This window comes from Montipora foliosa, chromosome 11, assembly GCF_036669935.1.
Source record: "Montipora foliosa isolate CH-2021 chromosome 11, ASM3666993v2, whole genome shotgun sequence".
In the NCBI taxonomy this organism is placed as follows: Eukaryota; Metazoa; Cnidaria; class Anthozoa; order Scleractinia; family Acroporidae; genus Montipora; species Montipora foliosa.
The window spans coordinates 37,181,771-37,198,964 of NC_090879.1; the positions used below are offsets into that span (position 1 = coordinate 37,181,771).

At 38.3% G+C, this 17,194-nt stretch overlaps 2 protein-coding genes and 2 long non-coding RNA genes across 6 annotated transcripts in view; 3 read left to right on the forward strand and 1 right to left on the reverse strand.

Annotated features, from left to right (window-relative positions):
* The window catches only part of LOC137974833 (protein pelota homolog), a 307,290-nt gene that overhangs the window by 7,979 nt on the left and 282,117 nt on the right, over positions 1 to 17,194 (reverse strand). The gene's annotated exons all lie outside the window — the stretch shown is intronic.
* Positions 1,327 to 5,461, forward strand: LOC137976327 (uncharacterized). Its single transcript, XR_011117750.1, has 3 exons — positions 1,327 to 2,354; positions 3,121 to 3,366; positions 4,096 to 5,461. It is a non-coding gene; the product is annotated as an uncharacterized lncRNA (long non-coding RNA).
* LOC137975818 (uncharacterized) lies at positions 5,581 to 10,207 on the forward strand. Its single transcript, XR_011117641.1, has 3 exons — positions 5,581 to 6,449; positions 7,216 to 7,461; positions 8,191 to 10,207. It is a non-coding gene; the product is annotated as an uncharacterized lncRNA (long non-coding RNA).
* LOC137975817 (uncharacterized) lies at positions 11,236 to 15,047 on the forward strand. Of its 3 annotated transcripts, none has more exons than XM_068823014.1 (4): positions 11,236 to 11,555; positions 12,285 to 12,627; positions 13,052 to 13,255; positions 14,148 to 15,047. In XM_068823014.1, exons 1-3 carry the CDS (start codon positions 11,301 to 11,303, stop codon positions 13,162 to 13,164), a joined length of 711 nt encoding a protein of 236 aa, XP_068679115.1. In that variant the 5' UTR covers positions 11,236 to 11,300; the 3' UTR covers positions 13,165 to 13,255; positions 14,148 to 15,047. The 3 variants fall into 3 exon arrangements, with proteins under 3 accessions (XP_068679115.1, XP_068679114.1, XP_068679116.1); XM_068823013.1 differs by lacking the exon at positions 14,148 to 15,047 and adding an exon at positions 13,574 to 13,707; XM_068823015.1 differs by lacking the exon at positions 14,148 to 15,047 and adding an exon at positions 13,574 to 13,707 and having other exon boundaries at positions 13,055 to 13,255.

Genomic DNA, 17,194 nt, shown 5'->3' on the forward strand with positions numbered 1-17,194 from the left:
AACGACATACTGTCAGCTGTATCAAAGATGTGAACAAAGTCAAACGCTTAGAGTTCGCCCAAAACGTTTTAGAGACCGGAGATACTTTTGACAACGTCATTTTTACAGATGAATGCTCAGTCTCTCTCGAACAATTCCGCTGTACGTGTTACAGGAAAGTTGGCGAACCTGCAAGAAATAAGCCTAAACCGAAGCACCAGCTGAAATAACACGTGTGGGCCGGAATAAGCAGACAAGGTGGGACGAAAATTTGCATCTTCAAAGGAATCATGGACGCTGACCTTTACTGCAATATCCTTAAAAGCCATCTGGTGCCTTTCATCAATATGCAGTTCCCGAATCACCGCTTCATGCAGGACAATGACCCTAAGCACACTTCATGACCAGCCAAAACCTTCTTTGAGGAAAATGGGATCAACCCCCCCCCCGGAGAGCCTAGACCTAAACCCAATTGAGAACCTCTGGCACGAGCTAAAATACTACCTGGAAACAAAGGTCAAGCCCCGGTAAAAACAGGAACTGATTGACCGCATTAAGAAGTTCTGGAGGAAGAAGGTAGATGCAGCGAAATATGCGAGATATATTGACCATGTCTTGTACAAAGCCATCCCAGCTGTGGTTGAATTCCGTGGAACCACAACCAAGTATTAAAAGTTCTTGATGGACTTTAAAAACAACGGCTCTTTAGGAGCCACCAATTTGAGAAAAGTCAATGACCAATACAACAGAAACGGTTTCCTTTATCCTCTTCTACCTACCTGTTAAACTATTCTACATGTAAGATCTCTAATCCTTTCCTTCATCCCGCTTCACATTAGTATTTGAAAGCAATGCTTTTAATCGAATAGTAAATTCAACAAATTTAAAAAGAACGTAAGAACACTACTTTGCATGACTTTCTCTTGAGAAAATTGGAGGGGATTAAAGGCCTTCCGAAAGGATAATTTACCGAAACGATCCGTTGGTTGCCCCTGAATAACGCATTATAAACATTAAAAATTATCATTATGTCTGTTTCACGGAACTAAAGAGACTGTTTAGTTCAATGAAACAGACTAAAGATCATCTATTTTATAAAGTTACTGAGTCAGCAGGATGCTTTCAAAAAAAGTTAAATTCACTGAAAAATGCCAAACAAAGCAGCACTGGTTGACACTAATTAACATGCTCCAGTGCCATTCCTTCAATGAAGCCGACTCAGTAGACAACTAACTATTAAAATGTGAATCGAATGAAAACACGCCTCCCAGCGTGTACCCCAGATTAAATAAAAACACAACAAAAAGAAAATCAAAGCAACTTGTTGACACGGTTAATTAAGAGCTTCTCTCTCATTCAGTAGAACTGACTAAACAATAAAGTGTGACTTTATTTTTAAGAAGTCGCGAGACATCATGAAAAAAAACCCACTGGCACACTTTTCAAAGGACATCTTAATTCAAATTCAATAGAGGCGATTCAACAATAGGGTGTGACTTTCGGCAAGCTTTCCACCCTCCTCGCCTCTCAGACGTAGTTCAATTTTTTTTCAGCTGTTAGTGGTACATCTGTTAAATAGATTCGCTTTTCCTTATATGATTGCGGCAAATATCTGAAACCACTTTTTCAGAAGCTGCGCGTATACAGTATAATCTTTTTGACACGCAAAGGGAAGGTCAAACGTATTATTTTTGATTGTCTTCGTAATTAGTAAATTGGTTTGTATACTCTATTGTTTCTTATAAATCTAAATAACAACAAGGCGGTAAACATGACAATAACAACTACAGAAGCCAATCATAATACAGAGTTTGTGATCCAAATGGCCTTGCTATAAAAAGGTCAACATTAAAAATATTTCAGTTATCTCTTGGTACGCTACTCTACGATTACTTCAAAAATCATGAACAAGAAAATTGTTCGAGTAACCTGCAGTCGAGGTTGTTATTCTGAAAATTTTCGGACTGCAATAGTAGAACCGTCGCCGATTAAGGAGGGTCAGCAAGTCCGTGTTATCTGGGGCAAGTCAAAAAAGGAATATTCAGCAGCCTAGACTTGCTATCCATTAGTTGACGAGCCAGCCCCTACTCCTGTCCAGCAAGCTCTTCCCCAGCGTTGAGCAAAAGCAAACAGAAAACTGGTAAGTCGTATTTTTTGCATTTTCACTGTTCCTTTTTTCCTTTTCTTTGTTAATATTTTTATTTACTCTTACTACAAACTGATGACTGATGATGCCTGTGACTGTACTTAACGCTGCTTATTTGCCCTTTTTTTTAGCTGTCTGACATAACTGAATCACCCGAGAAAGCAAAAAGGGAAAAGAGCCAGCAAAGGAGAGACCAAAGGAGAAACCAAAGCAGAAACCAAAAGGAAAGGTATGTATTTAACAACTGTTATGTTTTTTCGCTAAATTTCCTTAATTCCATTCATGCCGAAACTTTTGCGGGAGTTTAAATTTACGGATCGGTGATTTTTGCCTTTGGTGGGACTAATTTTTTCCCTTTGTGAAACACTAGTTTTTCCCTGGTGGGTTTTAATTTTTACCTTTTTCAGGAAGTCGAGTTTTGTGATAAAAACATTTTCGTTTTTTATAAAACTACATGCAGTTGATGAGTGAAAACAACATATCGAGGAAAAAAGCGGTAATCGGTGTCACTCTGTTACAATTACTGTCGCTGTTACTACCTTCAGACGATCATTTTCGGTAAGCTTTTTGGTGGCTACACCTGTGTGTACCAAAGGCAAATTTCATCATTATATTTCTGAACGTTTGTTTTCTAATTTCATCGTTTTTGTTTTTGAACGAAAGATAAGTTTTTCTAAATGCATAATCCCGCCAGTTGAGTAAATGTTTACGGGAACTTTTCGGCTGGTGGAGGAAAATACCGCTACAATCACGAGCATTAAAACCCCATAAAGTTTTGTGCCACATTCTATTTGTTAATAGTATATCAAGTCAGCTACTTTGTTTATTGTGTTAAATGTGACTGATCGCTTTCTGCATTATTGAAAATACTATAACAAACGAGTTATTCTGAGTTCTGCGAACTGTTGCTGTCTGGGAAGCTATAATAAGTTATTACTCAAATAGAGTTGTGACTATCATGGGCCGTATACTGATTGCTTTACTTGATGTTTCAGATCCTTGCTGCTGAGTCACCCAACAGGGTTTCCCTCATTGAAGATTCGAAGGGTGAGAGTTCTGACTCCAAGGACGATCTTCCGCTGTCATCAGCTTTAGTTCCAGTTCGCCCGCATGAGCTGACACAACAGCTAAACAGTTACCCGCAAATTCCAGAAGACAGTAATTCTGAGACCGAGGTAGAACAGTCTCATGTCGGAGAAATTATAATGAAGGCCATCGACACAGTAGACAGCACAAGCACTGTAAGTAACCCTTGTTTATACTTCTTGTGTACAGACACTGCTTAATTGGGAAGCCTGTGCTTTGTTCTAATGAAGGGCTATTGCATTCAAGATCAGCCTCTTAAATCGATACGGCGGTTAATTTACCTAGCTCAACTTTAACTAAATGTTTCTACATAACTGTTTCACCCGCTAATGAGACAACAGTTTCTACGGAAACTAAAAGCTTGAATTCCTGTGTGATTGTAATCTGGATTTAAGACCTTTTCGTGGTAAAAAGTGGTTTTTCCTTCGGCTAAACGACAGGTTTGAGTCAGTTTATCTTTTGTGCACAAATATTTGGCCTAATTAATAACTGACTGAAGAACATAGCGCGCGCTAGTCATGTGTAATTCCTATTGCGCCATCATGAACAAAATATTTTTTACGATAACAGCAGAAATTTTCACGTGCTCATTGGCTAATTTTTATCGTCAATATGCAGACAGACGACTCATGAATGCGATGCATCGCGCGCTTCAACGAGCGAGAGCCGACAGTTTGTCAATTTGTTATCGTAAAAAACAAATTTACGTCAGTTTTTAATGCAGCTGTCCTGTTATTGACAATGAATAACATCATAACATTAATAAATCTAGACTAAAGTACTTTCCAATATCAATGTCAGTAAATTGCAAACAATATAATTATTAGGGGCAATGTTCGCAAGACATAGTGTGGTCACCAACATAATGTTTATTATTATTTTAGGAACGCCAACAAAATCTTGAGTCAGCATCAGAAATTCGGCTGATGAGAACCATTCTGGAACGGCTGGAGTGTTCTTTCGCCAGGCAAGAGGCAAAGTTGGACCAACTGTTGCAATCCTTGAATTCGCAGAGCCTTCCACAGCAGCCACAGCAGCCACAGCAGGTGTCTACCCCAGATGTTGGTATAAAACACGTGAAAAACTGAAATAACACGTGTGGGCCGGAATAAGCAGACAAGGTGGGACGAAAATTTGCATCTTCAAAGGAATCATGGACGCTGACCTTTACTGCAATATCCTTAAAAGCCATCTGGTGCCTTTCATCAATATGCAGTTCCCGAATCACCGCTTCATGCAGGACAATGACCCTAAGCACACTTCATGACCAGCCAAAACCTTCTTTGAGGAAAATGGGATCAACCCCCCCCCCGGAGAGCCTAGACCTAAACCCAATTGAGAACCTCTGGCACGAGCTAAAATACTACCTGGAAACAAAGGTCAAGCCCCGGTAAAAACAGGAACTGATTGACCGCATTAAGAAGTTCTGGAGGAAGAAGGTAGATGCAGCGAAATATGCGAGATATATTGACCATGTCTTGTACAAAGCCATCCCAGCTGTGGTTGAATTCCGTGGAACCACAACCAAGTATTAAAAGTTCTTGATGGACTTTAAAAACAACGGCTCTTTAGGAGCCACCAATTTGAGAAAAGTCAATGACCAATACAACAGAAACGGTTTCCTTTATCCTCTTCTACCTACCTGTTAAACTATTCTACATGTAAGATCTCTAATCCTTTCCTTCATCCCGCTTCACATTAGTATTTGAAAGCAATGCTTTTAATCGAATAGTAAATTCAACAAATTTAAAAAGAACGTAAGAACACTACTTTGCATGACTTTCTCTTGAGAAAATTGGAGGGGATTAAAGGCCTTCCGAAAGGATAATTTACCGAAACGATCCGTTGGTTGCCCCTGAATAACGCATTATAAACATTAAAAATTATCATTATGTCTGTTTCACGGAACTAAAGAGACTGTTTAGTTCAATGAAACAGACTAAAGATCATCTATTTTATAAAGTTACTGAGTCAGCAGGATGCTTTCAAAAAAAGTTAAATTCACTGAAAAATGCCAAACAAAGCAGCACTGGTTGACACTAATTAACATGCTCCAGTGCCATTCCTTCAATGAAGCCGACTCAGTAGACAACTAACTATTAAAATGTGAATCGAATGAAAACACGCCTCCCAGCGTGTACCCCAGATTAAAATAAAAACACAACAAAAAGAAAATCAAAGCAACTTGTTGACACGGTTAATTAAGAGCTTCTCTCTCATTCAGTAGAACTGACTAAACAATAAAGTGTGACTTTATTTTTAAGAAGTCGCGAGACATCATGAAAAAAACCCACTGGCACACTTTTCAAAGGACATCTTAATTCAAATTCAATAGAGGCGATTCAACAATAGGGTGTGACTTTCGGCAAGCTTTCCACCCTCCTCGCCTCTCAGACGTAGTTCAATTTTTTTTCAGCTGTTAGTGGTACATCTGTTAAATAGATTCGCTTTTCCTTATATGATTGCGGCAAATATCTGAAACCACTTTTTCAGAAGCTGCGCGTATACAGTATAATCTTTTTGACACGCAAAGGGAAGGTCAAACGTATTATTTTTGATTGTCTTCGTAATTAGTAAATTGGTTTGTATACTCTATTGTTTCTTATAAATCTAAATAACAACAAGGCGGTAAACATGACAATAACAACTACAGAAGCCAATCATAATACAGAGTTTGTGATCCAAATGGCCTTGCTATAAAAAGGTCAACATTAAAAATATTTCAGTTATCTCTTGGTACGCTACTCTACGATTACTTCAAAAATCATGAACAAGAAAATTGTTCGAGTAACCTGCAGTCGAGGTTGTTATTCTGAAAATTTTCGGACTGCAATAGTAGAACCGTCGCCGATTAAGGAGGGTCAGCAAGTCCGTGTTATCTGGGGCAAGTCAAAAAAGGAATATTCAGCAGCCTAGACTTGCTATCCATTAGTTGACGAGCCAGCCCCTACTCCTGTCCAGCAAGCTCTTCCCCAGCGTTGAGCAAAAGCAAACAGAAAACTGGTAAGTCGTATTTTTTGCATTTTCACTGTTCCTTTTTTCCTTTTCTTTGTTAATATTTTTATTTACTCTTACTACAAACTGATGACTGATGATGCCTGTGACTGTACTTAACGCTGCTTATTTGCCCTTTTTTTTAGCTGTCTGACATAACTGAATCACCCGAGAAAGCAAAAAGGGAAAAGAGCCAGCAAAGGAGAGACCAAAGGAGAAACCAAAGCAGAAACCAAAAGGAAAGGTATGTATTTAACAACTGTTATGTTTTTTCGCTAAATTTCCTTAATTCCATTCATGCCGAAACTTTTGCGGGAGTTTAAATTTACGGATCGGTGATTTTTGCCTTTGGTGGGACTAATTTTTTCCCTTTGTGAAACACTAGTTTTTCCCTGGTGGGTTTTAATTTTTACCTTTTTCAGGAAGTCGAGTTTTGTGATAAAAACATTTTCGTTTTTTATAAAACTACATGCAGTTGATGAGTGAAAACAACATATCGAGGAAAAAAGCGGTAATCGGTGTCACTCTGTTACAATTACTGTCGCTGTTACTACCTTCAGACGATCATTTTCGGTAAGCTTTTTGGTGGCTACACCTGTGTGTACCAAAGGCAAATTTCATCATTATATTTCTGAACGTTTGTTTTCTAATTTCATCGTTTTTGTTTTTGAACGAAAGATAAGTTTTTCTAAATGCATAATCCCGCCAGTTGAGTAAATGTTTACGGGAACTTTTCGGCTGGTGGAGGAAAATACCGCTACAATCACGAGCATTAAAACCCCATAAAGTTTTGTGCCACATTCTATTTGTTAATAGTATATCAAGTCAGCTACTTTGTTTATTGTGTTAAATGTGACTGATCGCTTTCTGCATTATTGAAAATACTATAACAAACGAGTTATTCTGAGTTCTGCGAACTGTTGCTGTCTGGGAAGCTATAATAAGTTATTACTCAAATAGAGTTGTGACTATCATGGGCCGTATACTGATTGCTTTACTTGATGTTTCAGATCCTTGCTGCTGAGTCACCCAACAGGGTTTCCCTCATTGAAGATTCGAAGGGTGAGAGTTCTGACTCCAAGGACGATCTTCCGCTGTCATCAGCTTTAGTTCCAGTTCGCCCGCATGAGCTGACACAACAGCTAAACAGTTACCCGCAAATTCCAGAAGACAGTAATTCTGAGACCGAGGTAGAACAGTCTCATGTCGGAGAAATTATAATGAAGGCCATCGACACAGTAGACAGCACAAGCACTGTAAGTAACCCTTGTTTATACTTCTTGTGTACAGACACTGCTTAATTGGGAAGCCTGTGCTTTGTTCTAATGAAGGGCTATTGCATTCAAGATCAGCCTCTTAAATCGATACGGCGGTTAATTTACCTAGCTCAACTTTAACTAAATGTTTCTACATAACTGTTTCACCCGCTAATGAGACAACAGTTTCTACGGAAACTAAAAGCTTGAATTCCTGTGTGATTGTAATCTGGATTTAAGACCTTTTCGTGGTAAAAAGTGGTTTTTCCTTCGGCTAAACGACAGGTTTGAGTCAGTTTATCTTTTGTGCACAAATATTTGGCCTAATTAATAACTGACTGAAGAACATAGCGCGCGCTAGTCATGTGTAATTCCTATTGCGCCATCATGAACAAAATATTTTTTACGATAACAGCAGAAATTTTCACGTGCTCATTGGCTAATTTTTATCGTCAATATGCAGACAGACGACTCATGAATGCGATGCATCGCGCGCTTCAACGAGCGAGAGCCGACAGTTTGTCAATTTGTTATCGTAAAAAACAAATTTACGTCAGTTTTTAATGCAGCTGTCCTGTTATTGACAATGAATAACATCATAACATTAATAAATCTAGACTAAAGTACTTTCCAATATCAATGTCAGTAAATTGCAAACAATATAATTATTAGGGGCAATGTTCGCAAGACATAGTGTGGTCACCAACATAATGTTTATTATTATTTTAGGAACGCCAACAAAATCTTGAGTCAGCATCAGAAATTCGGCTGATGAGAACCATTCTGGAACGGCTGGAGTGTTCTTTCGCCAGGCAAGAGGCAAAGTTGGACCAACTGTTGCAATCCTTGAATTCGCAGAGCCTTCCACAGCAGCCACAGCAGCCACAGCAGGTGTCTACCCCAGATGTTGGTATAAAACACGTGAAAAACTGAAATAACACGTGTGGGCCGGAATAAGCAGACAAGGTGGGACGAAAATTTGCATCTTCAAAGGAATCATGGACGCTGACCTTTACTGCAATATCCTTAAAAGCCATCTGGTGCCTTTCATCAATATGCAGTTCCCGAATCACCGCTTCATGCAGGACAATGACCCTAAGCACACTTCATGACCAGCCAAAACCTTCTTTGAGGAAAATGGGATCAACCCCCCCCCGGAGAGCCTAGACCTAAACCCAATTGAGAACCTCTGGCACGAGCTAAAATACTACCTGGAAACAAAGGTCAAGCCCCGGTAAAAACAGGAACTGATTGACCGCATTAAGAAGTTCTGGAGGAAGAAGGTAGATGCAGCGAAATATGCGAGATATATTGACCATGTCTTGTACAAAGCCATCCCAGCTGTGGTTGAATTCCGTGGAACCACAACCAAGTATTAAAAGTTCTTGATGGACTTTAAAAACAACGGCTCTTTAGGAGCCACCAATTTGAGAAAAGTCAATGACCAATACAACAGAAACGGTTTCCTTTATCCTCTTCTACCTACCTGTTAAACTATTCTACATGTAAGATCTCTAATCCTTTCCTTCATCCCGCTTCACATTAGTATTTGAAAGCAATGCTTTTAATCGAATAGTAAATTCAACAAATTTAAAAAGAACGTAAGAACACTACTTTGCATGACTTTCTCTTGAGAAAATTGGAGGGGATTAAAGGCCTTCCGAAAGGATAATTTACCGAAACGATCCGTTGGTTGCCCCTGAATAACGCATTATAAACATTAAAAATTATCATTATGTCTGTTTCACGGAACTAAAGAGACTGTTTAGTTCAATGAAACAGACTAAAGATCATCTATTTTATAAAGTTACTGAGTCAGCAGGATGCTTTCAAAAAAAGTTAAATTCACTGAAAAATGCCAAACAAAGCAGCACTGGTTGACACTAATTAACATGCTCCAGTGCCATTCCTTCAATGAAGCCGACTCAGTAGACAACTAACTATTAAAATGTGAATCGAATGAAAACACGCCTCCCAGCGTGTACCCCAGATTAAAATAAAAACACAACAAAAAGAAAATCAAAGCAACTTGTTGACACGGTTAATTAAGAGCTTCTCTCTCATTCAGTAGAACTGACTAAACAATAAAGTGTGACTTTATTTTTAAGAAGTCGCGAGACATCATGAAAAAAAACCCACTGGCACACTTTTCAAAGGACATCTTAATTCAAATTCAATAGAGGCGATTCAACAATAGGGTGTGACTTTCGGCAAGCTTTCCACCCTCCTCGCCTCTCAGACGTAGTTCAATTTTTTTTCAGCTGTTAGTGGTACATCTGTTAAATAGATTCGCTTTTCCTTATATGATTGCGGCAAATATCTGAAACCACTTTTTCAGAAGCTGCGCGTATACAGTATAATCTTTTTGACACGCAAAGGGAAGGTCAAACGTATTATTTTTGATTGTCTTCGTAATTAGTAAATTGGTTTGTATACTCTATTGTTTCTTATAAATCTAAATAACAACAAGGCGGTAAACATGACAATAACAACTACAGAAGCCAATCATAATACAGAGTTTGTGATCCAAATGGCCTTGCTATAAAAAGGTCAACATTAAAAATATTTCAGTTATCTCTTGGTACGCTACTCTACGATTACTTCAAAAATCATGAACAAGAAAATTGTTCGAGTAACCTGCAGTCGAGGTTGTTATTCTGAAAATTTTCGGACTGCAATAGTAGAACCGTCGCCGATTAAGGAGGGTCAGCAAGTCCGTGTTATCTGGGGCAAGTCAAAAAAGGAATATTCAGCAGCCTAGACTTGCTATCCATTAGTTGACGAGCCAGCCCCTACTCCTGTCCAGCAAGCTCTTCCCAGCGTTGAGCAAAAGCAAACAGAAAACTGGTAAGTCGTATTTTTTGCATTTTCACTGTTCCTTTTTTCCTTTTCTTTGTTAATATTTTTATTTACTCTTACTACAAACTGATGACTGATGATGCCTGTGACTGTACTTAACGCTGCTTATTTGCCCTTTTTTTTAGCTGTCTGACATAACTGAATCACCCGAGAAAGCAAAAAGGGAAAAGAGCCAGCAAAGGAGAGACCAAAGGAGAAACCAAAGCAGAAACCAAAAGGAAAGGTATGTATTTAACAACTGTTATGTTTTTTCGCTAAATTTCCTTAATTCCATTCATGCCGAAACTTTTGCGGGAGTTTAAATTTACGGATCGGTGATTTTTGCCTTTGGTGGGACTAATTTTTTCCCTTTGTGAAACACTAGTTTTTCCCTGGTGGGTTTTAATTTTTACCTTTTTCAGGAAGTCGAGTTTTGTGATAAAAACATTTTCGTTTTTTATAAAACTACATGCAGTTGATGAGTGAAAACAACATATCGAGGAAAAAAGCGGTAATCGGTGTCACTCTGTTACAATTACTGTCGCTGTTACTACCTTCAGACGATCATTTTCGGTAAGCTTTTTGGTGGCTACACCTGTGTGTACCAAAGGCAAATTTCATCATTATATTTCTGAACGTTTGTTTTCTAATTTCATCGTTTTTGTTTTTGAACGAAAGATAAGTTTTTCTAAATGCATAATCCCGCCAGTTGAGTAAATGTTTACGGGAACTTTTCGGCTGGTGGAGGAAAATACCGCTACAATCACGAGCATTAAAACCCCATAAAGTTTTGTGCCACATTCTATTTGTTAATAGTATATCAAGTCAGCTACTTTGTTTATTGTGTTAAATGTGACTGATCGCTTTCTGCATTATTGAAAATACTATAACAAACGAGTTATTCTGAGTTCTGCGAACTGTTGCTGTCTGGGAAGCTATAATAAGTTATTACTCAAATAGAGTTGTGACTATCATGGGCCGTATACTGATTGCTTTACTTGATGTTTCAGATCCTTGCTGCTGAGTCACCCAACAGGGTTTCCCTCATTGAAGATTCGAAGGGTGAGAGTTCTGACTCCAAGGACGATCTTCCGCTGTCATCAGCTTTAGTTCCAGTTCGCCCGCATGAGCTGACACAACAGCTAAACAGTTACCCGCAAATTCCAGAAGACAGTAATTCTGAGACCGAGGTAGAACAGTCTCATGTCGGAGAAATTATAATGAAGGCCATCGACACAGTAGACAGCACAAGCACTGTAAGTAACCCTTGTTTATACTTCTTGTGTACAGACACTGCTTAATTGGGAAGCCTGTGCTTTGTTCTAATGAAGGGCTATTGCATTCAAGATCAGCCTCTTAAATCGATACGGCGGTTAATTTACCTAGCTCAACTTTAACTAAATGTTTCTACATAACTGTTTCACCCGCTAATGAGACAACAGTTTCTACGGAAACTAAAAGCTTGAATTCCTGTGTGATTGTAATCTGGATTTAAGACCTTTTCGTGGTAAAAAGTGGTTTTTCCTTCGGCTAAACGACAGGTTTGAGTCAGTTTATCTTTTGTGCACAAATATTTGGCCTAATTAATAACTGACTGAAGAACATAGCGCGCGCTAGTCATGTGTAATTCCTATTGCGCCATCATGAACAAAATATTTTTTACGATAACAGCAGAAATTTTCACGTGCTCATTGGCTAATTTTTATCGTCAATATGCAGACAGACGACTCATGAATGCGATGCGTCGCGCGCTTCAACGAGCGAGAGCCAACAGTTTGTCAATTTGTTATCGTAAAAAACAAATTTACGTCAGTTTTTAATGCAGCTGTCCTGTTATTGACAATGAATAACATCATAACATTAATAAATCTAGACTAAAGTACTTTCCAATATCAATGTCAGTAAATTGCAAACAATATAATTATTAGGGGCAATGTTCGCAAGACATAGTGTGGTCACCAACATAATGTTTATTATTATTTTAGGAACGCCAACAAAATCTTGAGTCAGCATCAGAAATTCGGCTGATGAGAACCATTCTGGAACGGCTGGAGTGTTCTTTCGCCAGGCAAGAGGCAAAGTTGGACCAACTGTTGCAATCCTTGAATTCGCAGAGCCTTCCACAGCAGCCACAGCAGCCACAGCAGGTGTCTACCCCAGATGTTGGTACCAGGCCGTCTTCAGTGGAATACCCTTTTAGGGCAGCAGCTTATTCCAGGGCTCCTCTATCAGACCATGGCATTTCATCAGTCCTTTCAGCAGCTCCATTATTTCCGGAAGTGGACAGATTTCTGGAAGATGTTTACCCGATGGACAGAGAAGTGCCAGGTATGACAAAACACACGCTTTTTGATTAGCATGCAGTCTTCGATCTTTTTTTTTTCTCTCTAAAATAGACAGACTTCATTTTAACTTATCGTCTGAGGCATGATTTCTTAGTAGAGTTTAGTATTTTTTCAACAATGGAATCATTGCAGAACACGTAGGAGTATTGCTTTTGCACTGAAAAATTTATTTGTCGATAAGAGTGCAGACAACACTAAAGCACATTCGATTTGTTTTTTACAACAATATCAACGTCAAAGAAAATGTTTTTTTCATAGCGTGATCTGAAAAAGGTGTTGCGTGACAAATTGACGCGAGAAGCGTCTGGACTCTTATCAACAAGCGGCAGAAAATTAGCCAATCAGATTGCGAGACTAGTAGCATTTATGGTAAAAATAGCCATTTAATAACTGTCTTTCCGTTTTAGAAGTGGGCACAGTTCCTGTGGGTGGTTGTCGTGATGTCCGACTAGAAGGAGCAGAATATGATTTTGCCAAAGCCGCAGAGGCCGTCACAACTTGTTTTGCGTTTGGTGGATAAGCTGTTTTAAAGGAGGTGTTAATGCGCTCCACCGTTCACGGCACAAAAGACTTTGATGCTCTTGACCATAGGACTATAGCTGCGATAAAGGGTAAGCTTAGTTTACATATTGAAAACGCCGGTCTGTGGCACCAGAACAAATTATGTTTAGGCTTCTGAAACATACTATTATTAACATGAATATACTGCATTTTAGAAGGGAAAAAACATAGCGATACAAAATTTCCATTTCATTGAACGAAAACTTAAAATTAAGTACAATTAAGATAAAAGGACACCAAAGATACGATAATAAATCATAAAGGAAGAAAGATAGTTTGCGATGGAGAATTTTCAAGAGACCGAAACTGTGACGTAGTTCCTTTACGTATTTCGGCACGAAACTTGCCCATAGTTTCTTTTTTTGCAGCAGAAGTTTGGCAGACATTCAGCTACCAGTGCCGAAATTCTGAGGAGCTGAACAGGATGTGGGAAAATTGTAAAATTAGCATCGGCAAGAGATGCCAGAACACCAGAAATAAAAATAGACAAGCTTAAGCTTTTTTTTAACTATTAACAATAGGCACAATGTATTTTGATAGATCTAGGTTTAGAAATATATATTTTTATTTTTGCTCTTCTATTCTTGTATTTGTATTTGGCAATAAATAGGTGACATTAAAATCTGTGTTTTGTCATTATAATGTAATTACCACACTATATTGACGGCTAGTTGGTAGACAATATATTCTCCTGTTCGGCTACGTCACTACGAGTCAGAAAATATTTTCTGCCAACTAGCCGCCGATACAATGCGGTAATGTGGTCTCAAAGTCGCGTTTAGTCTTGCATCGCAATTTAACCATAACGCCGATAAGTGGCGATGAGCTGAACATAATTCGGTCAAAGTTTGCTCGTCATCCTCTCTTTTGTCATCATGCTGTTTGGCACTTCCATAAATAAATATTGGTAGAAGAAAATACTCTATATTTTTTTCATTTTAGTTTGCATCTTTTCACCGCAAAACATTGCCGGTCTAGATGCCGGACTAGATGGGAAAATCTAGACCGCAGTCAATATCGATTTTCGTGAACTTGGCAGTTCCCAGTCCTTGTGAGACAGAGCCATATAATAAATGGACGGTAAGCAATGGAATGAAATCCAAAATGGCGTCAGTCCACGAGGGAGAGGGAACTTGAAGGCATTTCTTGACGTTACTGGCGCAAGCTAAGCATTCATTTTACAGCAGCGGAGGTTAACACCACACCTAGACAGGAGACTTGACATGTTGAGTTGTTTCTGAATGATAAACGGCAGTTGAAGGATTTGACGAGAGAGGAAAATGTAAGCTTAGATCGCACGTTATTGCCATCGAAATGGTAAAAGCATCACACTGTTGTATCTCTTCATAGACAAACTATCGATCAGATAAACGATAAGCTTATAGGTTTTTGAAATATCTTGTCAATTCTTTTGAATAGTTTCATTCCGGTTGTGTTGACACTCAGTTTAATTGCTAAACTTAATTGTTTTGAAGGTAATCGAAGGGCTGTGTGAACAGTTGTCAATTTCACTTATTCATACATGTAAATACAATACATGTACGCTTACCGACACTCAACCAAATATCGTTTCGGGATTGCGACTTTTCTTTTAGCTACGCAAATTTTCGTTTCATTACTGGTGAAATCTCATCGAAATATCGTTCTTAGATTAGCGACTTTTTGTATTGCTCAACGAATTTTCTTCAAAAGATCGTCCGATGAATCTCGAAATTTCAATGAAATTTCAATGATATTTCGGGGAATTTCAACGAAATTCGTTTGCATTCTTTTTGCACAGTACTGTATGTGAATCAAGGATTATAAACCTATATGTTACTTTGAGTGTTTCATTAAAGAGAGAAAAACAAGATGGCGACTCATTCTAGTGCTTTAGAAAAGATTTTAGCAGAAAATTTAAGTCTGTGCGAAGCGAAAGATACATCTCCTGGAAAAAAATTTTCTCCTCACATGATGTGGAAATGAAGAAACCCTTAAAGATACGTTCTCCAGGCGTATATTATTTCATAGGAGGCACCATGGTGGGTAAAACGACTTTATTAGCTAAAATTCTACTTCATAGACAGAATATTACATGCAACCGTTAAAAACGAAAATGGTGAATGGAAACAAGACACTTCCTTGGACAATATTCATTATTTTAAGGGATCCGCATGGTAATCGCGACCTTTCGACACTCTAGAAAAAGAAGCCGGTGTGAAATTTTACTCTACTTTCCCCACTAAACGACAAATCAAAGAACTGGTACAAAATATTAAAAAACGAACAACAACCAAATTAATATTTGATGATTGGATGAACCAACTCTACACGAGCGATGATATGATTGATATTTTGACCGAAATTGTACATCATTTAAATATGTTAGTATTCATCACACAACAAGCTCTCTACCCTTGTTCGATAAATGCCACGGCATTACGATCTCAAGCGTCGGGATTTTTTTCTTTCATTTCCCGGCAGAACACAGTGCATTGCATCAATGGTTCCATAAGTTTCTTACAGATAAACAAGATGTGAACGTTTTACTAGAATACTGTAATTTGAAGATAGCCAGCCGAGGTGGTTACGTATTTATATATCTACACCCGGAACAGTACATGCAAGATCGTTTTTTGGTCGTATGTAACACCAGAGGAAGGGTTAACTGAGCGTTTCAATCCTTAAATCGAAATCATTTATGGACAATAACGGTTTTAAAAATAAAAGAACAGTCACCGTTTTCCGACCATATCAGAGAGACTATCAGGAATACAGGGGTGATGATGTACATAAATTAGTTTCTTATTTTTATGACAATATTACTGATCGAATCCCAACAGAGAGGCATTCGTGAAGCGAAAGCGAATATTCGACACCACATCAGATATTTGATAAGTATTGGCCAGAAATATACGACTTCATTTATAATGACAAGCCATTACCAAACGAAAAACTACCTCATGTGGCATTAGCCTTATTATTTTACAATTACGGAAAACATCAGGTATTGATAAAAGCCAGAAAGAAAAGTGCAGCATTTAAAGCTTTTTCGCGGTATCAGAACAAGTGGACGAATCGAAGATCGGCTCTGTTAAAGAGTAAACCTCTGGCAAGAGCAGTGGGCAAATATCTCTTGGCAAAAGTGGGACACTTTAAACCCGATATTACTAATGACGAATAACACTCGTGGTAAGAGAGGAACACCAATATCGCGGCTATCTAAACATCTGCGCCAAGAAAGAAAACAAAAATTAGAAAAAGAAGAAAAAAACCAAATGGGTCATGGTTTAATACGAAAAGATTTACCAACAACTCGTGAAAAAATAAATGAAACTAGTGTCAACCAAATAAAGACGCCGGAATTGAGTGTGGATGATATTTCTATCATAAAATTACATGTGACTGGTCAATCTCAAGCATTGTGTGCTTTCAATCTATATCGATCGATATTAAAACTTGAAGAGGATAAACGGCTCAATGAAATTCCACTTCCAAACGGAATCACGAGAGAATTACTGATACGTTTTAAAAGACGTATTTTAAAACAATGTGGTGACAATATAGCTAGAGCTGCTTTTCCTAATTATAAGCGAGATGACATGACATGTCAAACCGCTTCTAGTGTCATAAGACAACCCACGGTACAACCAGATTATAAATCGATCAATACTGCTAACCACCCCACTGGTTTTCCCACACAAGAAACCACAAGCATCATCGAAGAAGAAAAACATTCTACTGATATGGGTGACCTTCAGACATCTGTATTAAATAACATGAAAAAAGATGGTTCCACGGTTTCAAAAAAATCTACAGATAGAAATCTTGATTTTTTAAGTAAGATGTATGCTCCTAAGGGTTTTACACCAATTAAACCCGAGATAGGTGATGATTATTTGATGCCAGTATTTGTTAACGAACCATATCAAAAAGGAAGTGATATTGAAACAAAAACGCGTAGTAAACAAACGTTTCCCAAACACAGAACATATTTTACCAAAACATGG